The sequence below is a fragment of the Syngnathoides biaculeatus genome, chromosome 15, assembly GCF_019802595.1.
Source record: "Syngnathoides biaculeatus isolate LvHL_M chromosome 15, ASM1980259v1, whole genome shotgun sequence".
Taxonomy (NCBI): domain Eukaryota; kingdom Metazoa; phylum Chordata; class Actinopteri; order Syngnathiformes; family Syngnathidae; genus Syngnathoides; species Syngnathoides biaculeatus.
The window spans coordinates 15,524,132-15,547,336 of record NC_084654.1 but is presented as its reverse complement, the minus strand read 5'-3'; the positions used below and the strand labels follow the sequence as shown (position 1 = coordinate 15,547,336).

The following is a 23,205-nucleotide window of genomic DNA, read 5'->3' as shown; positions in this document are numbered from 1 at the left end:
AATGGTCATGCAAAACAATGTCAAATATTTAAATAGTAAATTAACTAAACCAGCATGCTTCTCTCTCGCTCTCTCTCTCTCTCTCTCTCTCTCTCTCTCTCTCTCTCTCTCTCTCTCTCTCTCTGTGGTACAAATAAATCTTTTAATTCATTTCCTTAAGTGGAGCACTCATTGATCTAGGATTTACTAGGTCACAAAATGTCCAATGAATACCAACAAGCCTTCAGCCTTGATGGAAATTTTATTATAGTGTTACGCTCATATATTAAAACCCTCAATGATTAATTTTTCCCAGGCGAGTCTTGTTCTATTGTAACGTTTTATTCTCAAAAGGGTACATGACTTTTCCCCTCATTTTGACCACTTCATTGACGTAGCATAAATGATAAATCCAGAAATGTCATAACTTACAAAAAGAAGCCTTGTTCTTCCTTGAAGACCAGTTTAATATGTACAGAGAACCCACAATAACATTAACTATTATTTCCCTCTATTATTTAAAATTCATTAAGTCATGCAATTAAATTTCAATTTTCATCACAAGTGGTCTGACAAATGTGATTATCAGTGTGTCATTAATCATTGAAAAAGTTAGTCCCAATTCTACAACAAAATTGTATTGTTGAAAGTTTTTAAAGATTTTGTTCACAGACTTTGCACTTGATTAGAATATTGCCATATTTAAATGTCGTATTTCTCTACATATTCATTATTTGTTTAAAAGACAATAGATCTGTATGACCTTGAGAGTTTTTTTTGCAATATGAAAGGAAGCTGGAGTACCCACAGAAAAACCACCCTGCAGTCCTTCTGTTGGAGCTTTGCACCCCTTTGGCCCCTCGCTGTCTCCCTTCCCTTCTCCCCTTGCACTAATCAGCACCTCCTCGGCCGCACACCTGTCACCAATCAGCCTTCATTACCACCTGCATTAAAGCCTGCCAGATCCTGGAAACCCTCGCCAGAGTATTGCCGTTACTCCGGCGGTATGACGGCTCTCCAACTTGCACGTAAGATACGCCCGCCTTGTAAATCCTACTGACCTCCATGTTCTTCCTTCTCCTCAGTGCTCCCTCACATTCTGAGGCGTGCTGACCTCCTCCACCACACCGCCAAGCCATCCACCTGCTCACGCCACCACATGTCGCACGTTCTCCGTCTCGACATCCTACCGATACGCCCAAACGCTCCACCTGCAAGCAAACTATTACGACAACCCTTTCAACCTCCGCTGCATCAGATCGTGACAGAAAACTTCATCACATTTTTCAAAAACAAACTTTTTGCTAACACAAATTCACGTCTTTGCAATCACATCATTTTTAGAAATAGTTCTCGACATTGTCATTTACTGCGTCCCAAAAGACTCAGAAACAACAACAAAATAACTATAATTCCAGTGTACCTGTGTGGCTCTATAACTGTACAAAACGACAACCATCTATCTTATTTATATTAAAAAACACACACAAGAGAGCAAGACTGCCTGAGAGACAGACAGACAGACAGACAGAAGCAGAAAGATGAGTGCGAGTGTGAATAGGAGGGAGAGAGAGAGTATGCTGAATCCCACTCAGACCACCTGCTCATCAGTTCCTCTGGCACAACAGATACTGTCATTGTCCACACGCACACACACATAACTCTCAAATATAAAAATCTCCCGGTGCGCTCACAGAAAGCCTTTCCCAGTCCCTCCCACATCAGATGCTGGCCACACAGGCTTGATTTAAAACTGTTAGGTGCCATTCAATATGGGCTTGGTTGGCCGCCAAGCTTTGGACATTTCTTTGCTACCTTACCTGCTCTCTCTTTCTCTCTTTTTTGTTTTTTATGTTCTACTCTGCTTCAGAGCAATCTGAGGCGCCCCCTTTTCATGTGACTCCATGTTGGATGTTAATGAGTAACAATTACAAAGTTTAATCTAGGCTTCATTTAAATGGTTGGTACTCACTGAGAACAAAAAAACAACAACAAATGGGTCCATTTTAAAGCACTTAATGTGAATGTCGTGGCAGTAGAAATACTTGTCTGCTCGCCAGGCTAACAAAACCACGGCTGGATTTTTTTTTTGTTTTTTGTTTTGTTTCAATGCCTCCAGCACCTCGAAGTCAAATGCCCCAGCATGAGTTTGTACAATTCTAAATTTGGACAACATTTTCAGAATTCAATTTTAATGCTATCAGAACTGAGACCAACCTCTCAATACTCCAGTTAAGCACGCATCAAAGGATTAAACTTTGGGTTTTTTTCCCCCCTTTATTTGTGACTCTTAACCCCCCCAAAAAAGGGCATCAAGTAAAGAAGAACACGGGAAAAATTAAAATATATAGTGTCAGTTATGTGAGGTAAATACTCACATTTAAAGCTTCCAGCATCTCAATAAACATCATTTATCAAATTTGAAGTAGGCTTCAGTGTTTTAATTGCTTTACTATTACCAGCGTGCAACTTCTTGTAAAACAATAATGTCACAAAAAAAAATTATCTGTGTAAAGTGCAACATTACAGTAGCATTGCTTGTACAGTAAAATGCTCTACATTGGCAAAAGTTTGATCCTGGAACAGCACATTTCTATTTCCTCCCCGTTTGTAAAATATCAGAAGTACAGTAATACATCCCCTGTGAAATGATTGTGATTGAGGTAGGCGAGTTGAGAGCAGGTAATGCTTTTCCACGTTTGTGTGTGCGAGTAGAATTAGTCAGAAATATTTTTGTGTAATTTTGGGAGGGTGTGGGACATATGCCAAAGAACTCATCAGCGCGCCGCGCACAATAGTTTGGATCAGAATTTTGTGATAGAATCACAGCGGGATTACTCTGTAAATTCAGAAGAGCACTTTTCCACACAAACCTAGAAAAACACATCACGTATAATATTCTTCCCTTGTCATTAAATAGTGAGGTCATTATATTTCCATCTTACAATTACCAAAAGATGTCTGATCCCTGCCAATTAGAGCAAATCAGTTGCAATAATTGGAAATATGAACAAAAAAAGTCATGAATTCCCAAGGATATTTTCCACACCCACGTCCAATAGGTGAAAATCTGATAGAGATACGCTGATTTTTTTTTTTTGGGCGGGGGGGTTTACCTCTCCCATATGCTTTAAACACAATGAAAAATTTATTTGGAACTAGTTGTGTGGTGGGGGGTCACGTGGTCCACTAACACCAATAAGCTATAAGTGCGTGTTTCTGCTTGTTCTGTTGTATTATGGGATGTATAGTGATACCGAAAAGACTTACTCTGTTCGCTGTGTGTTTCTATGACATAAATAAATATGTCTATACATAAACAAAGAGACGCTTTCAAGTATTTTCCCTCTAACTATGGAAGAGCCTGGAAGAACAAACGCGACAGCCGGTGACTCTACCTCAGTTCTCCAAATAAGATGAAACGCGTGTTTGCTTCAAGATGTTAATTTGTCTCTCCCAGTTGAAATGTATAGTAAAAGTCACACATAAAACAAGAGAATTAACATGTTGTACGTTTAAAAGTCAACGCCGCCATTTTAACTTAGTCTAACATATGCCCTCGAGTTCAATACAGCACCAACAAACGTGCTCGACAAGCGTATGGAAATTAACATACTGAAGAGGTTGCAGTAATTGAAAAACCTTCAAACCGCTACGTTAACACTGGGAGGAGTGTCACAAAACAAACGAGAGCATCTCACAATATGCGCAGGCACAGCTCAGTGGAGACAACACATTTGAAAACGGCAAAACGTGCAGTATTTTACTACACTCTCCTTGTTCCTAATTACGCTGCATCGCTTCCAGTTTACCGCAGTGCTGCATGGGATGTTGTGGCACAGCTACTACACTCAAGGCCGGTCTGAGCATCGTTCTCATTCAAAGCCACTTTCCCCAATCTATTATTCACCACTGAGGGGATTCCATTGAAGGGACAGGTGCAGCTATGCACCCCCAGTGAAACTGTGTAAACTCGCACGTGCACACATCAAATCTAACAATACATAATACACGGGAGCGGCTGGTCAATGGCCATCCATCTTCAATGTGATGCATATTGTTTGTTGGGAGCGGTGGTGGTGGTGTTCACTCAGGTAGGCGAAGTAATGGCACCTGGGGTTATTCAGGCCTAAATGGCAGCCCCGGCTCCACAAAATGTGAGTGAGCACAGCAGGGGCTAATGCGCCAGACTACAAAGGACAGGTGCGTGCGGTCCCCAAAGTCCCCCCCGTTGTCCGGGGCTCACCAAGTGGCGGGCCCTGTCCATTAGCCACAATTTAGCAGGACGATCAGAGTGCTTGAAGCAGGCCACATCAAACGGGTCTGGAGACTCCCAGGTGCCCGCTGCAAACGCACGCATGGGCAATAAGCTAGCCTACTTACAGGCCTTAATGTATTCTGTGAGGGAAATGAAGACATTGTTCTTTTGTCGTGCAGCGGACACACACGAGGGATTGTTTGCAAGTTCGCCAAGTATCGGCTTGATGACAGCAATTATCCCTCATAGATGCATATTAATATCGACTAATGGAAAGATGATGCTGCTGTTAACATCAAGTAATAATGGGCGGGACGTAGAGTGGAGAACAAAAGATAATTTTTAGTACAAAGGTAAGGTAAAGTCTCTGATCTTGCACTAAGTACAGTATGACATGGATGTGAACCAGACCATCAATATTATTATTGTGATGGTCATTAAAACATCACTTCATGCGAAAATTATTGATAAAATAAATTATTCCTTGTAATTAACCGTCTGTAATTGTATTGTAATGAAATACAAATTAGGTTACTCAACTTCAATGCATATACACTTTGGTTGAAGTGCAAATATAACTTAATCAACAAAATATCTGATAAATGTGCCAGGTATTAGAGCACTCGGAGTGCAGAAATAGAAAAGTGCAATTAAATGTGCTATTTAAATGTTCTAAGGCCTTATTCAGTGTAGTTAAAAATAGTAATCAACACAGTAAAGTACAAATTTTCTTAAAGCAAAACCTTAAAACTTGGTCCTGCTTTTTGTCACCATTAGTACTGACCAATGAACAACATGCACATCACACATCCGTTTATTTCCAAAATTTCCCCAAAAAATAATTCTCTACATTATTGTAGCTAACTAAATGGTAAAAATATAGTCATTACTTCATTAGTACCACTGCAAAAGGAATGCAAAAACAGTACGCCTGTGCGTGCTCATAGCGTGAGCAAATACCTTCGCTAGTGTTTCTTAAGATTGATTTTTGTTATTTTTCCATTTTTTTCTTTGCCATGGGCCCAAAGAAAGACAGCGGTGCTACCAGCAGCGACGAAAAAGGAAAGTTGAGCGAACCACAGTGCAGCTAATTAGGCAATGTACAGAAAAGTAATGCTTTTTGATGCATGTGTTTGTCACGGCTCTTGCGAGCAACCATTGTATGGCTAAGTTGACTATTTCCACTATATGAAAGAATAAAAATGTAATAAAAGACAGCAAGTGTTGCCAAAGGAGTGACCATCATAAAGGAAAGGCCACAGATAATAGAAGAGCGTACTGGAGAATTAGGGAGTCAAATTATGGAGGATGATTTTGGCCTAACACTTCTTGGTTCCCTCTCAAGTCATCGCACTGCCACCAAATCGGTAAATGATACACACCTAAGGTGCTTTAAGTTTATGCATTTGTTTTTACATAAATGGGAATGAAAATAGCAATTACCATTTGGAGGTTGGGAACTCTTTTACATTATTTCCTATGGAAAAACACGTTTCAGAGGTTGAACAACTCTGACACTGAACACTTCACAAGAACCCTATGTTCAAACTCAGAGGTTCCACTGTAGGCCAAAGCCAGAGAAAAAGGGTCACACTTTGCATCAAAGGACACCACATCCCAAGTTCCCTTGTTGATTTATGACTAAAATGATGCCCCTGTGGTGACCCTTGGGGTGTCACCCAGATGGGGACGTGGCGCTCTGGCAGAGATGACAAAGTTTCACCCCTGTAAAGGTCACGCTCTGCCCTGCAGCAACGGGACACTCATCACAAACGCCGGACACACTTCTCCTAATGCATTAAGTTCATCTGTGAAAATGGAACAACGTCTTGCCCAAGGACACTGACACTACAGCAAAACCACCTGCTTGATGACGTAGCACAACTATGCTGAAATGTTTTCAGTGCTGCATGTATACATTTTAAGTTGTTGAACTCAATGACAATGAAGCATCTGAGAGTTTATGACTGATGAATTTCACAAACAAACATAAAAATTTATAATAACACAGCAAAATGTTAACCCTCCAAAAAGGTCAACAAAATTCATACTCGGCTAAAGAATTTCATAGATATATTTCGCAAACATCCCTGTTATGCCTCACAAGGTCTAAATGTGACATGTTATACAAAATGTGCTGATTAATTAAAAAGTAATTGATCAGGCTAATTACAAATAATAAATACTTAATGTCCATAAATTATTTCAGTACCTTTAAAGGTTAATTTTTGTGTGATGACACTTCTGCATTTAGGTAAAGTAGAGGTACAGCACATTTATGAACCGCTCAGTGATAGTGTCGATATGTGCCCTGCGACTGACTGGCAACCAGTGTTAGCTGGGGTAGGCTCCGGCACTCCCACGACCCTTGTGAGGATAAGCGGTTTGGAAAATGGACTTTAAGTGGCATCAACAATTCTGTTGTTTCTTTGTTGTTGTTTTTTTTTTAATTCAGCATAGGTTTCATGCATGTGTCCTCCCTGCCCCCAAAAAGAATGCAAATCCCTTGAATCTCAATTTCTTACCAAAAGGGAATCGTCTACACAAATGTTGAATGGGTTCCACTGGACCAATTTCACATGTCCACAAAACTGCATGGAATTTGCCTGGAGTTTTTGAGAAGACAAACACAAAAACAGCAATGATTTTAGTTCTAGATCCATTTATATTTGCCTATTCAACAAAATATATTTTTGGAGGTATGGTCAAAGGCTCTATAAACATGTTGCCCCCATCCTCCATACTACCTGTCTCTCCTCGTTAATGGTTGTCCGCAAAATTTTCATACGAAATCTTATCTGTTTGGATTTCTCGACAGTCAATGTCAAACAGTCACTTTGCATAATTATCAGCAAATGCCAAAAACCTCCATCACATCCAACGGGATTCTTATTATTAGTAAGCACCCATATGCCCCCTCATTCCCAATAAATGATGCCAGGCTGTTCTTCCGCCAGTCTTTACATAGGTTTGTCCTATAACTTGTGTTTTTTGTCACACATGTCCCTGCCAAGGACATGTTGTGTTCAAATGTGTCTGCTGGAATCATCAAACCATTTGAATGTTTTTTTTCCTAAAGTAAATCAGGTGACTTCCATTTAAAAAAGTCTTCAAGGTCAACAAAAAAAACAGTTTCTTCATGATGGTCTATAATTGAGTATGCACTTGTTTGTTCCTTTATTTACACTATCTATTATATTATGTATCTGTCATAATTTATGTTACTCAGCATTTTGGGATGGGGTGTATTTGTTGCAGTCAATGAGGCACAACAGTTATTTCAGGAACTGCGGTTTACCTGATGAGAGCATGCAGTGTTAATTAGGGGTATATTTATGTATTTATTGTGCATATTCATATCTCTGATCCAAATAAAGATATACCGTAGCTCTCCGCACATATCTACTCGCAGTTACTGTATGTAGCGCATGTTAATGCGTGGTGTCCGCGCCACTCAGCTCGCTCCCCATATGCCGCTGCCCCTGCGCCTCCCCTCATCCAGGCGATGGGGGCTTGATTAAGCCTGACTTGTCACCAAATTACACACACAAAGTTTACATGCATTCCCCGGCTCTCCAGCTGTTGCAGATTTGTTGCAAAGAATAAATCTTGAAGCAGTTGACTGAGCAAGTCTGTTGCCTCACTGGTAGGAAAGACGGTGGTGGGGGAGAGGAAGTGAATATGTTTTGGTTTTTTTGGTTTTTTAGGGGGAATTTAAGATGGAATCTATGGAAAAAAATGTATTTTTATTTAGTCAGGAAAAGCTTATTGTGATTAGAAATTTATTTTACTTGGGTACTTGTCATTACATTAGATTTTGTCCAGAGTTCACAGCTGTTTGTTTGAAAATGATATAAAAACAAAGGATCAAATCCATGGTGTAACTAAGGCCATCACAAAACTTTTATTAACTTCACAGGATATGATTTATCCAAGATTGTATCATTCTGGATGTCCATAAATGTGCAAAAAAAAAAGGCTAACGTCTAACATTAAGATGTAAGTCTGCAGTCTAAACTTGAATTACAAATGAGAAAAGCATAATACAGGAATTTTACAAAGTAAACTATTACTACATGTTGCAAATTGCTAATATTAACCTTAACCTTAATTATGATCACATTAGCCACAGCAGACCCGTTTGTAATGCACTTGGAGACTTTGGATGCTTTTTTTCCCCCCTATTCTAAATTTTTTTCACAGTTTGGCCAGTCGTTTACCATGAATGACAGTTCATTCCCTCCATTCTAATGGGGGACCCTCTCGTTTCTGACATTCTGTCCAGGGTCTGACACAATTTTTACGTTCTGTCAAATCTTTCTACAGCTGAAACATGGACACTGGGCAGCTTTGGAGCACGTTTGTGTCCACGGTAACTGAACGCCACGAAACGGCAACAATGCACATACGAGCATTTCATGAGAAGCGCGACAGCAAACACGGTCTGTCACCTTCGCCCATCCCGCTGCTCCCCCATTGTCTCACGTCCATCCCGGTTTGTTCACGGTGGTGTGAAGATGACTGCTGTATGCCAGAGCAGAACATAAACATACTGTAGCACAAGTTCTCATTGCTGCATGATTTACTGAAAATTGTACAAAGTCAGGGACATTTGATTGCAGCCGATTTACTCACTATTTACTTTATGGTATGTTTCCTTATTCTCTATCACTTAGTTTGTTGAGCTTAGCAGGGAACTTGAGCGCTATCCCATCTGACTTTGGGCAAAAGCAAACTACCGCCTATAAACCGCGACTTTTTTCACAGGCTTTCAACCCTGCGGGTTTATGCAGTGATGCGGCTAATTTGTCCATATTTTCTAACGGCCGCAAGGAGGCACTCGAGTGGAAAAGGTAAGAGAGACCGGTGGCATATATGTGCTGAGGAAGTGACTTTTACCGGTCCGGGTGTTAGCGCTGCGCTAGCGTGTTACTACCGTGTCTCAGTGATTTTTATCAGTATCGGCCCTATTAGCATGGTGCTAGCGTTAGTGTTAGCGCGGTGCTAGGATTAGCATTAGCGCAGCGCTAGCGTTAAACTCTGTGTGCCGTTTTTTTTTTGTAAATATCTCGTGTTTCAATGTGCATTTCATTGTGGGCACTTGCGGCTTTCACACAGCCATGGCGTATGTATGTACCAAATGGTATTTCCTTTACAAATGTACTGGGTGAGGCTTATAAGCAGATGCGCTCTGTAGGCCAGGAATTACAGTACACTCAGGACACATGAACACCGACAACCTTTCATTCACACAGTCACTAATTAGCAATTGAACTTGTGTTTCTTGTATGAAAATCAGGTGGGTGAACCATTACACAATGAGTCAATCACACCATTTCAAAATACCCATACTCTGGAACTGCTAACGACCAAAAATACAAAATGTATAAAACATAGAACTCTGGAAGGCACTGTGACGATTATTCCTGCTCAAATTGAGTTTTCTACTGATTTGATTAAATAATACCATAATCCCGCATTTTAATGGAATAATATAAGAACACAATGACTGCTATTTTCATGCAGAGCAGATTTTATGTGTAATCCAACAATTAACAATATCTAGCCAATCTTATCTTAGAAAGATTACTTTCAAAATGGTTTTCATCAAACATTGCAAAAGGCCCCAAAAGCTCAAACCTAAAAAATAAAATAAAAGGAAAGTTTCTCTCCAAAAAGATGCCATTCGACCCCAAAATCCAATTTTAATAGGCTTTTCACAGTTTTTGTGAAATGCTTCCAGCATTCAGTGAAAAGAGGCTGGAATAAACAAATGCACAGATTTGTTCTGACATAAGGTCCCATCCACTCGACATTTTTTTTTCCCATATGACACTTTTTTTGTGTTTCCCCTTCATATTTTTCTGATTATGAGTTTCTCTTCAATCACCAGAGCAACTGTGGCGGTTATCAGTGTTTAGGCACCATTACCCCGCAAGGCATGAATGAGATAGAGTAATGAGCAAAAAGCCCCGCGGCTCTCCCCCCACCGTCAATCAATACCATTAAACAACGTGCATTTCCATGCGAGCTGCGTTGGAGAGCACAGACACTTAAATGGAGATTCCTCATAGCACTAATGGCTTTGAACTAGGCCTCCATTACCATGTATAAAATGTTGCTGATTAACATAATCAAATGTCTCTCAGCGGATTTTTTGGGGGTGTCAAAGATAATATGAAAAGACAGAAGGGTTGCTAATGTAATTAAGCGCATGCTATAATTACAACAGCCAATCACATGACCTCTTCTCCTAAAAAAAAAAAAAACGAATAAATAGTCCCATTATATTGATGAGTGCATTGTGATTTTACATATTGTCTCATTGTGCGGCATACGCCAGTAAAGAGCTACTACTTTAGCAGAGCTAACATGCTAAATGCAAAATAAAAACCGATGCATAATAAATGAATAAATACAAACAAAAAACAAAAAATGTAATTTCTTATATAGGTATTAAAAATGTATGTGTATTCAAGCAGAGTCAGGAAGATTGCTTTAAAAAAAGGGGGACATTATGATCAGTAGATTTAATTAAAAATGTTTTAATTTGCATCTCGGGGCTCTCCTCACCATAGCCATCTTGGCTCACGGCGCTATTCTCCCTCCATATGCCCAATAAATAAATAAAAGGATAAAAGACATTTGAGGGCCTGACAAATTATTATTATTATTTCACATACAATTAGCAGGATGCTAATGGCTACAGCATTGATTAATCGCGTATTTAGATCAAGGTCATATTAAAATGTAATCAGAAAGCTTTGATAATTCCTGGTGGGCCATGAAATTAACAAAGGAAAAAAAAGTCAATCGGAAAGCTGGGCTGAAATGTCCTTTGGCACTTCTGGAAAACTGGAATATATATGTATATACTGGGGGGTGTATTTTTTTTTAAATATACTAATTATAATCCCTCAAAATGAAATTGCACACCACACACAGAACCAGAGCCAGAATTTGTCAGAAGCCATTTCAGCAACTTGTACTTAATGATTTAAAAAAAACATTCACCTCCAAGACACTAATGAGCATTTTTTGGAATATGCGAGAAAACAAAATTGGGAGTTACACGCTTTACTGTACATTCTCGTATTCACGTGTCCTGAAGTTATTGTTGTAACTATCGCATGTCTATTGTGATGCGCAAACTTTAAGAAGTTGTTGTTGCAACACAGAGCGTTAATTGAGTGACTCGTGCTAATTGATCAGAGAAATTGTGTCAGCAGGAGCGTGATTAATGGCTCAATGATGATTATGATCATAATTATCTGGTTCACGCCGCAAGAAGTTGCTGTCACTCAAAGCAATTTCCACAACTCAAACGTGGAATCTGCTCAATAATTCATGCAGGGGGGGCACTATAACGACTGTCCTGATGCAGCGTTGAGGTGTGTTTAAGATTTGTGATGTTTATGTAGCGCCATTGGGTGACAAGTAGTGAAGATATTAGCTTGGTCTACATGGTCTAAACGACTAAGGAACATAATACGAAGTTAAAAAAAAAAAAAAAGCCGAAATATCTTCACGTCGGTTAAAGAAACACTCATTTCATGCCTGCAGACATCATCCGCCATATCCCGTAAACCTGTGTGACTGTGCAACGGCGCCTGGGATGATATCACCGCATATCCCCAAAAAATTCCTCCTCATTGGCGGCTCAACTCCTCCGCAGCAACTCTGATAGGTTAATCCCTGTATCACACTTCAACACCAGTTCACTAAGCGGCTTAAAAGGACACATTAGAACAGTGACAATGACCTGCTAATGGTGTTACATTTCTCTGAAGCATTATGAGCTATCTTTGTCACCTTTATCGCATAATGAGATCTGTCAATTGGTGGGCAAAGGAAGAAGATCCCATGCGGCGGTGGCCAAGGACGTTGATGTTTTACATAATAAATAATGACCTAGAAAGAGCCAGGAAGTAAACCTTGATTCCTTTAGCCGTGTTCTATTTGCAGTGCGGGCAAGCGAGAGGGCAACCTCTCGGGGCCTTGAAGCATGTAGTCGCCATTTAGATTACTCGCTGTTGTACCTGAACGAGATCAACGATCAACTCCATCCATTCATTTTCTGAAATGCTGAACATCATTACGGTCGCGGGGGTGCTGGAGGCTAACCCAGCTATATGCAGGCGAGAGGCGGGGTACACCGTGAACTGGTTGCCAACCAATCGCAAGGCACATACCTGAGAAACAAACAACCATTCCCACTCACATTTGCATATACAGACAATTTAGTCTTCAATTAACCTTCCATGTATATTTTTGGAATGTGGGAGGAAACTGGAGTACCCGAAGAAAACCCACGCAGGCACAGGGTGCAAATCCAAACCCCACACAGGCGAGAGGATTTGAACCTGGGACGTCAGAACCGTGAGGCAAATGTGGTAACCAGTAATGCACCATGGCACCCTTTCTCACAGCTCTATATATTGTGGTAATGTGTCCATAACTGTGCAGATTATTTGTTGTTCATGCTGATTGGTTTCATGGGAGATGTACAGTTGGTGCTCATTTGCATGTTCGCATGTTGTTTGATATCTAGAGAGATGTTTCGAGGATGCACACTCTTTTATGTTGCTGCTTCCGTGTGGTCAGTTCAAACCTTGGAAGCTGACGAGACGCTGCTTTCGCTCGCGTCCGTGAAGGCATTTTTGTGTGATTGTATGAGAGGCGAAACAAGAGGCACACATTTTCTCTCATGTTTTTCAGATTCTAGGGTAAAAACTGCAGCTCGCCACTAGTGTAGACTGTTCGTGTAGCAAGAGTGGGAAAACAAAATGCCAGTATTTTAAGGGGAATACCCTGTCAGCAATACAGAACAATGTCAACTAGTTCAGTTTTTGAATGATGAGGAAAACTTTGAACTAGTTTGCAAAGAAAATGAACTTTCCCTTCTGTACTTTTGGAATCAGAAACCAAAACTAATGGGTTTTTCAACTATTCTAACGTAAAAACACATGCAATACCTGAATGTTATGATTTAAGATTTGACGATTTGAAATTTTGGTACAGATTTGAACAAGAATCACGGAAGTTGACATAAATGTTGGGCCACATAAAATCATTTGGTGGGCCGGATCTGGCCCCCAGCCTTGAGTTTGACACCTTTGCCTTAGATTATGGAGCTTTTCTACTATCTTTCAATTATTGTGCCTTGATGTATCCACAAATAAATTGCAGATATGGTCTTATTCTTCTATGGTGGAAAAAGATGTTGTTCCAATCAATTAAAGGAGTGAATCCCCAAGCCCAGTGGTGTGAATAAAAGTAATGGCAAGATAAATTCATTCAAGTGCATATCAATTTTATTAGGTAGCTGTTTGCTTTTTTTATGTGCTGTAGGTTCAATCCAACTTTTTCTTTCAATATGTTGCACCATTTGTCACCATTCGCTCTCATCTGTTCCAAAGATATTTAAAATCCTCCTTTGGTTCCTTGCCAAGCAGGCAGCTATTTACATTTGATGTTTCAAAGTTTGTCCGCACAGATTATTACACTGCGTTTAACCATCACATATAATTCCCTCCAGTGAATCCAAGCAATACTTTTAATTTGAAGGTGAATAAACCTTTGTAGCCCTTTTACACAGCGTGGGGGAAATGTTAATTTCATTTCAGGTGATTTGTCAAAGAAGTGGCTGCGCTTCTGTGCATCTCAATGTCTTTTGGAGTTCCAAATTAATGTGCAAATATCCATCCGTTCATAGCTAAAACGCTCGTCCTCATTTGCATCGGGATGAGCTGGAGCCTATCTCAGATGACTTTTGCCCGTCAATTGTTGGAAAGTACAGTAGCACAATTTAAATTGACTTAAGAACATAATGTTGACGCCAAAAGCGTCTAGTCAAAATGGAAACGGTGAAAAGTTGTCAGAGCAATTTCTGTTTTTACGGATCAATATAAAAAAATGGCCGAAAGAGCTTGAACATCAATGGCAGGTTTTGGCGAGATCTTTTGGTAAAGAAACTACACACATCTACGCGAAGTTCAGTATTGGTTATGTTCATGTATGCCTTCACTGAACACTTAACTGGAAGAGATGGCCTATTTTTTGTGGAGGCAGAAATGATAAGGAGCTTATCTTTGAAACTCACTTTTTTGACTCTTTAGATTAAATCAGAGGTGTCAAATTTAATTTCATTGCGTGCCATATCATAGTTGTGGTTTCCTTCAAAAGGCCGTTATCACAGAATCGTAAATGTACAGTATAATCTCACTCCTGGATTTCATTATAAATATTCTTAATAGGGCGGCATGGTGGAGCAGCAGGAAAGCGTTGGCCTCACAGTTCTGAGGACCTGGGTTCAATCTCGGACCCGACTGCGTGGAGTTTGCATGTTCTCCCCGTCCCTGTGTTGCGTTTTCTCTGGGCGCTCTGGTTTCCTCCCACATCCCAAAAACATGCACCATTAATTGGACACTCTAAATTGCCCCTAGGTGTGATTGTGAGAGCGGATGTTTGTCTTTATGTGCCCTGCGATTGGCTGGCAACCAGTTCATGGTGTACCCCGCCGACTGCCCATTGACATCTGGGATAGGGTCCAGCACTTACCGCGACCCTAGTGAGGATAAGCGGGAAATAAAATGGATGGATGGATATTCTTAATACATTTAATTTGAAATCGAAAGTCATGTAAAGCTTTTGACAATCAAATAAGTACATAACTGCTGTTCAATAGTTGTGCCCTTAACATTAAAACAGTATTTGGTTTGTGTGTGCTTTCTGGGAAATTTATGGGAAATGTAAATTTCAATCATTTTCTGCTCAAATCAAAACAACAAATCAATTAAAATGAACAGGATTCATTTGTTTAAGTGGGACACCCAAAAAAAAAAAAAAGTCAAAAAGTCATGACAATACAGAAATGCAATGGTGAAAGTGTCATTCATAAGACAATATTTTGCAACATCTCGCCGCTATTGAGCTCTAATAGTGTTCGCTTCTTCTTCAGGCTTTTTGTGCAGCACACTGCCGTCATTCATTGTCAAGCAACTGGAGGTGGCCCAAACATGCAGCAAAGAGTCCATTTGAATTTGATAGTCTCCTTTCTTTATTGTCACACCTCGTATAAGCCACATAAACAAAGACACTAACCCAGACAGTAATGTTGTTGTCGTCTAGCGCACTAATCCAAAAAGCGCTAAGCGCTATTACTTTTAATTATCCCTGACAGCCACTTGCTTTAGTCTACACAAAGCACATGCAAACGAGCTGTTCGACTCTGTCACCAAAAAGCAGAAGAGGACGGCACAGCGCCCGCCTGCCTGCTGAGAAGGCCTCTCCCGTGCATGACACGGACATGGGCTGCGGTGACCCGGCCTGTTGCTCGCCTTCGTCTCCTGGGCGGCTAAACGCGCCGGAGCCCGCCATGTGGCATCTGCTGCCATGAGGCTGAGGAAGTGGGGGGGTGGACTGGCCCTCTGTTCGCGAGCGGCGGCACATTTCTAGTGTTACCTAGCAAACGGTTTTCTGAAACAGGAAGTGGCAAGGTCACCCTGCACTCGGCTTGAAAGATCACCACCTGCCACATTCTGCTAGGCTGTCACACTGTACCCAGAAAGGTGGGGGGGGGGGGATGAGGGCTCCATGTGCAAAACTATTATATTGTCTTTTATTGTTGGGAACAAAGAAAAAAAAAAGCTTGACAGCTACAGCTATGGAAAATGAAAATAAATCTAGTCTCATCCAGGATGGTGACATTTTGTGTGTTTTATTGTGAAAGCCAGAGAGGGCAAAATGTGGGTTGCGGGGGGGATGGGGTGTCAACGTTTACCCCTGAAGGTTACTTGTAATTCCTTGCATAGTTTATTCAAATAGTGCCCTAACCATAGTCCCCCGGATTTCCTCTTACAGCATGCAAGGCGTGACCTTTACATTTGATGCTTGACAGTTCTTCACAATCACCCAAGCAGAACAGATGAATGCATATTTATGTGTTTGTCACCAAGCAATGGATGCTCTTTATCTCCTGGAGAACAAAAGAGTGAAAGAACGACAGCTCCTTGCAAGAGAATCGCACACGTGCTTCTTGATTCCCAGGAGCTTTGTTATAATGTTATTTCCGACACCAATAATGTGAACACATTGGGACTCAGTCAATAAGATTTTTTTTTTTTTAAACAAGACTCAAGAATGGAGCTGCCCAATCTTGTCAAATTAATGCAGGCCTTTTTTCTTTCAAGCACCGAATTTAAAACCGAAAGTTAAATATAATAATACTGCTACATTCTGTCATGTGAAAAAAAAAATTTGATCTGATCCAGATGATTTGAGCTTTCACATAGCAACTTTTCATGCAATCAGATAGGCTATGAGTGCAGAGGTATAAGCATGTTAAATGGATTTTCCATATTGCTTCCAAACACTCAATCTGGATTACATTCAGACACAAATTGGTTTGTCGTTACAGATTCACTTACTTTATAAATGGGATCCTAACTAAAAGCAGAGAAATATGTTCCAGAACACATTTAAAGGAATTTTTCATGTCAAATGGAAAAATTTTCACAATGATTTTGTCCAAAGCCCTTAGAAATGGGAGTCTTGCTTTAGGAAGGATATTTGGGATAAAAGCTGCATCAAATATCTGAAATTTCATATCACATATATTTTGTGATATTGAAAGAGTTATTTTATTCTTTTATTCTTTTTCTTTCTTTTTTTTCTTTTTTTTAATTTATGTGATTACAATCCTTGTGGAATCAACAACATTGGAATCATTAAAAGATAAGCATTAATATAATTTAAAAAATAGACTTCAAGTAGAATGCTATCTTTGAATGGACAAATACACGAAAATTTTTTCCATGAAAAATAATCCATAATGAACTGGGTATCAGCTTTCCAGTTACTCAATTGTCGTTGTTTAAAAATAAACATTCCCTTCTTGGGCTAAAATCTGTGAATTTGAAAAATATTTGTTTACAAATGCCTTATCTGTCACGCACTTTTAAGATTTAAGGGAAAGCTAGATGAGAGGCGCCTGAAGAGCTCTAAATTAATATAATTGTAATTAAACGTAGCAGAAAATACCGGAGACATTGTATTGTTATTTCAGCCTACGCTATGTTCTATTTAAAAACCGGTTTATAATTGTATCGGTAAGCATTCGTCACGCTAATAATGCTTTCTGCACGTGTGTGCGCGCGTGAGGGGGAGCAAACGCGGCACCGCAGTCACTGGCTCAAGATCACCAACACTCAGATTCAAGGTTGCCTGGGGTAAGTGGCCAAGGAAGCAAAGTGCGCTAGACTAAACACAAGTGCCCCTCATCAAGGTCTAGGATGAGCAGCAGCACAGAATTAGATGTGTAACCTCACTCCTCCCAGAAATAACCGCAAAAATTTATTTTAAAGCATTTACGCAGGTCCATGCATTCCGACAGCATCATTGCAAACAACTAATTGGAGAAGCACACCTCAGTGCTGCAGAACTCCTACACTGCACCATTAAAAGGTCCTGACTCACCTTGTTTCAAGTGCAACGCCTAATTGCCAGCTTCCAGCAGCTGGCAGCGGGACGCATCTACTGTGAAGGCCGATAACAAGAACAGGATTTTTTAAAAAAAAGACCCAAAAACCCATCTCGCTTAGCAGCCACCAGGAGACACACAGATCAGCCCACAATGGCCTATGTGACTCCTCGCCATACGTTTGACTCATAAATGCGGCTATTATTCGAGCACCCGCCCGGTCAATCTTGAGTGTCTCCTATAAAAAGGAGTCATTATTCAGAATGAGGTGCCCGAGTCATTTAGCACTATAAATGAGCTACTCTTTAGACCTCCGCAGTTCACCCGAGACTCATTCTGACAAATTGTTAAAATTACTGATGAATGGTGGTTGTGTTCACCAAGTGATACATTGGTGTTGTTAAAGGTTAATAACCACCATGGAACTTGCTTTAGGGAAGCGAGAGTAGTGTACAACATGTACTCCCTTGTGTCGTTTCCCTCACTGCAGGTTAGATGCAGATGAATGAAATGATGCATCAAATAAAAACATTTTTAAAAGATGACCAAACAGAGCTCACTTGCATTTTGTATTCTTGACTAGTCATATTATTGCTTTATGTTAGTACACAAAAAATAGTGATAGCTAAATAGCTCATCTCAGACTTAAAAATATATATATTTTTTCAAATAAAGAATTGTGTAAGCAAATAGGAACATCGAAAAAAAGAAATGTGTCCCACTATTTAAAAACGTTTGACGCTGCACTTATTCAAAGTTTAAATGCTAGTTAGGCCTAAATCTCACAGAAAAACTGAAATATCGCGATGTATATTATGATCTCTATTTTCTGGCAAGACATTTAAGGTATAGTTTCACTCGGGGGTGTGAAAGTATTACATTAACTGTGATTAATTACAGTCAAATTTTGCGTGTCGTGTCTTTTAATCGCATTAATCTACTTTTTTTTTTTTTTTTAAATTTTGTCTTTTGAGAGCTGTTTTATATTTGGGTTACTTTGTATCCCTCTGCTGGTGTTTCAGGGTACATTGTGATGAGTTAGTGTAACTTTAATCCTATGTTGTGATACGGAGCAGGTCCGGCTAACATTAGCAGCAAAGCAATTGCCAGAACTCTCGATAACACCTCACGTTTGAGTTAAATCTGTGACCAATAGTCTGACCAATGCACTTTGGGATGATGAGCAATGTTATTTTTGATGTGCTAATTTATGGCAGTGTAATTAGCATTTTATACGTTTTATCCGAAAAAGGAAGAAAACAACAAGTTCTATATTCAATACTCATATAATGTTTAGAAAAGTATTCTTACCCTTTTGAATGGCTTAATATGAGTCCCTTTAGTACCAATGTTTTTATTTTACTATTTATTTGTATTTAGCACGACATCTGTTTACATTTGTTCAAAACAAATGACTGTTGAGGTACTTTTGACCATGTATATCATTTTTAGGGCTTTTCAGGTGAGATTAAACAGATTATTTAGATCAACGATCATGATTAATCACTTTTTTTATAATATCTTGACAGCTCTATTTTTACCACAGGTTTGTTCTTATTCCAAATTGTATCATCAACTTCAAAGGTTCCACTGTGCTTGGCTAGCCCACTGGGGAATGTGAAAATTGCCTCCAAGGCTTTTTAGCCCGCCATTTCTAGTGGATGCCACGCTGGGGCACAGTTGACTACTTGCACGTCAGGACGGCGCTTCGGGAGGTGGGGTGCGGCACCATACCTCGCAAACACATCACACTGTTTCCTTTCTTTCACTGCTGAGCTCAAGTTGAAAAGGAAAACACAACAAGAACCTGTTTTTGCACACTCAACAAAAACTTGGTTTGCAGGAAATCTGCACAGACGTATTTGATAGCCAATTTAGGCGGCTTTTCAGCAACAATGTTGACCGTTTTATCCCATCACACTACAATTTTCTTGCATTGTTTTACATGTGTCAAAATGAGTCCCTAACATGGTTAAACTTTGAGATTATGCGGTTTGGCAATAAACGTCATAAGGCTTGCAAAACAATCCTATCAGATGTCCATGTGTTTATGATGTAGATATTTTTTTCCTTTCAGCTTGTCCCATTAGGTATCGTCACAGCATGTCATCGTTTTCTATCTAATCCCGTCTCGTGCATCTTCCTCACTAACACCCACTGTCCTCATGTCCTCCCTCACAACATCCATCGACCTTTTATTTGGTCTTCCTTTCGCTCTTTTTCGGCTACCAGCTCCATCCTCATCACCTTTCTGACAATATACTCACTCTCTCGCCTCTGGACATGTGCAAATAATCGAAGTCTGATCTCTCTAATCTTGTCTCCAAAACAACCACCTTTGGCTTTCCCTCTAATGAGCTTGTTTCTAACCTGTTCACTCCAAGCGAGACCTCAGCATCTTCATTTCTGCCACCTCCAGTTCTGCTTCCTGTAGTTTCTTCAGTGCCACCGTCTCTAATCTGTGCATCATGGCCGGCCTCACCACTGTTTTATAAACTTTGCCCTTCATCCTAGCAGAGAGTCCTCTGTCACATAGAACACCAGACACCTTCCGCCAACTGTTCCAACCCGCTTGGACCCGTTTCTTCACTTCCTGACCACACTCTCCGTTGCTCTGTATTGTTCACCCCAAATATTTGAAGTTGTCCACGCTCGGTATCTCTTCTCCCTGGAGCTTTACTCTTCACCCTCTGCCCCTCTCATTCATGCACATATATTCTTTTACTTCGGCTAATCTTCATTCCTTTCCTTTCCAGTGCGTGCCTCCATCTTTCAAATTGTTCCTCCGCCCGCACCCTGCGTTCACTGCAGATCATAATATCATCTGCGAACATCATGGTCCAAGGGGATTCCAGTCTCACCTCATCTGTCAGCCTATCCATTATTACAGCAAACAGGAAGGGGCTCAGAGCGGATCCCTGATGCAGTCCAACCTCCACCTTAAATTCTTCTGTCACACCTACGGCACGGTTTATGACGTAGATCGGACCTAATTATTCAAATTCACCCACAGCAAAATTAGGCAATTGGACCACTATATCATCACTGACTACATCAAACAGACAGACCACTACATTGTATGGGTGCTGCTCCATCTTTCAGAATCCCAAAAAGCCTCCCCAAAGCAAAACACACTTTGACTTATTCTTCTGATACTCTGATGAGGTTGGGGTGACATCTCGTATCACAGGATGTGTGACAGGCGTGCAAACTGGTGTAAAAATTGGTTCAACTCTCAATCATAAAATCATCTGAATTTAGAACTGTTATCTAGTTGGACAAGACTGGAGGAAAGTGTGGAATAAATCACACCCACGGCCTTTGAGCCATTTTTCACAAAGTACTTCTTAATTACAAAAAGAAAGCCTAATAAATATTTTCTGATAAGGAAGTCATATCAGTCCAATGGTGCGCGTCTACTTGGCCAGTCAAAAATGGGCCTCGTTTTCAGCTCTGGGAAAGATCGTGGTCTGGGTTGAAATAAGCACTGCTGTTTATGTTCACACTTGCGGTCTCACCTCTCCAGTTGACACAGTGACAGAACCAACAACAGAAACAGTGTGAAGACAGAAACTCAGCACAGACAGTGACGAAATTGTTCGTAAAAAACTGCTTTCCCTTTTATTTTATGCCTGAATTAAACTACCATCACGTTGTGACGCGGCTGAAAAAAGATCAAGATAGATTAAAGTCAACCTGCACGTGTGGGTTCAACAGGAAAAATGCGGCGACTTTGTCCAGCTGGCCTTGTAAATGTCACGGACACTGGTGAGGGCCAGGGCAACACTATTTGTCATAACGTCAACAAATTGAGTAATTAATGGTCCATAGCCTCTCATGGCTCCCTAGTTTACGCTACCAAGTCTCCGTTCTCTCCCCACTGTGCTCTGGAAGTGTAAGAGCAGGCTTAGGTCTCCATAAATGTTTAATCCCTCATCATTAAGAAAGTCATTTGCTTGCAGTGACAAATGTGCCCCCCGTTAAACCCCATGAAGATTCTTTCTAGAAGTTAACAACTTCCATTAGTGCAGCTATAGACACACTCACAGAAAAAATAAATAAATGTGTTTCATGGGAAATTGCATGCCCATGTAAATGTGCATGCGTCCCTCCATGTGTGATCTTATATTAGCTTGGATTTGATCAGCTGTAGCCTGCTCAGTGTTTACAAGGCCCAGGGAACAATGACAGTGTGTGATCAGGGGCAGTCCAGCCAATACTGGCTTGTCCCAAACACAGCTGGTACCAGCGGGCTCAGAATTGAGCTTGAGAACCACGTTCCTTTTTGATTAATGTGAGAGCGAGTCTGTGGGAGACTGACCAAAAGCGGGACACATGGATGAGAAAGGGCCTGCCCAAATATTGGGAATTGTGTGCAAGAGGGGATACGCATGACGATGGAGGAGGAAGTTATTCATGTTTAATTTGAGCTTCAGTTCGGTGACCTTTCATTCATGACAGCAGCAGGCATTTAAAAGTGAACATACACACTGGGAAAACATTAACATGGTCTCCTTTTTGCGTTATGAACCATCGCTTGGCGGATTTTGCTGCTGTTACGAGTGAAATTTCAGTGACGCCAACGCTCGAATGAAGTATGGTGGGGTATAAGGGCCACAGTTGCCGATGCAACAGTAAATACAAAACAAGATCACGAGAATTGACCAGCTTCTGATGTCAGTTAACATACCACACCTCTGAAAGGCACACAATCACACAACAAAATATCAGTGACTCAAAATTGTCCCTAACTGTGAATGTGAGTGTAAATGGTTGTTCATGTGTGCCCTCTGATTGGCTGGCAACCAATTCAGGTTGTACCCCGCCTCTCGCCCAGTCAGCAGGGAGAGGCTCAAACAGTCACACGACCCTGGTGAGGATTAACGGTAGGGAAAGTGGATGAAAATATATTGAAATAGGGCTTTGTAGCATTTAAGTTGTTCATTGTGTAGACAATAGTTGAATTAAAATTATTTACAACCGAAACCCAGAACTGCTCAATTTTAACATCTAGACTATGCAGCTAAATAATTTTGAGCTTCTGCTCATACGACTTTAAGCAGGATTTTGGACATTAAATGATGCATTTTAATTCATAGAACACTGACAGTACGTGTGATGACTTCAAAGTCTTACTGATTTTATAAAGGTTTCATTTCCTTTATGTGGTGCCTGTTTAATTGGATTCTATTAGAATTGGACTGCACATTTCGAGAAACAGACTTCTGAAATATAGTTTGGTTTCAATTGAATGCATGATTAACTTTTTGCAAGATCCCCAACTAAATTTATACCTCTTTGCCTCAATGCTAAATCAAGGCACCAGCAGTTAGTCTGACAACAGTATTCTATAAACTCCAGCATGACAATATCTTACATAGTTACGCTTCTCTCTGTAATACAAATGTGTGGAAGAAAAAAAATAAATTTACAGTACTGCTGGCATCAGGTGAAAACCCCACATCTCCAGAACTTTTCAGCAAAAAAG

At 40.4% G+C, this 23,205-nt stretch overlaps 1 protein-coding gene across 12 annotated transcripts in view; it reads right to left on the bottom strand.

Annotated features, from left to right (window-relative positions):
* The window catches only part of LOC133513351 (uncharacterized), a 197,631-nt gene that overhangs the window by 45,542 nt on the left and 128,884 nt on the right, over positions 1–23,205 (bottom strand). For 9 of the 12 annotated variants that reach the window (XR_009798469.1, XR_009798462.1, XM_061844072.1 and 6 more), the window contains one exon: positions 6,763–6,843. The exons of the other annotated variants lie outside the window; for them this stretch is intronic. Coding sequence is in view for 7 of the 9 variants with exons in the window: in XM_061844072.1 (XP_061700056.1) it covers positions 6,763–6,843 (81 nt within the window). In the remaining 2 variants the exon portion in view is untranslated. The remainder of the gene's footprint in view (positions 1–6,762; positions 6,844–23,205) is intronic. 12 annotated transcript variants of the gene reach the window in all.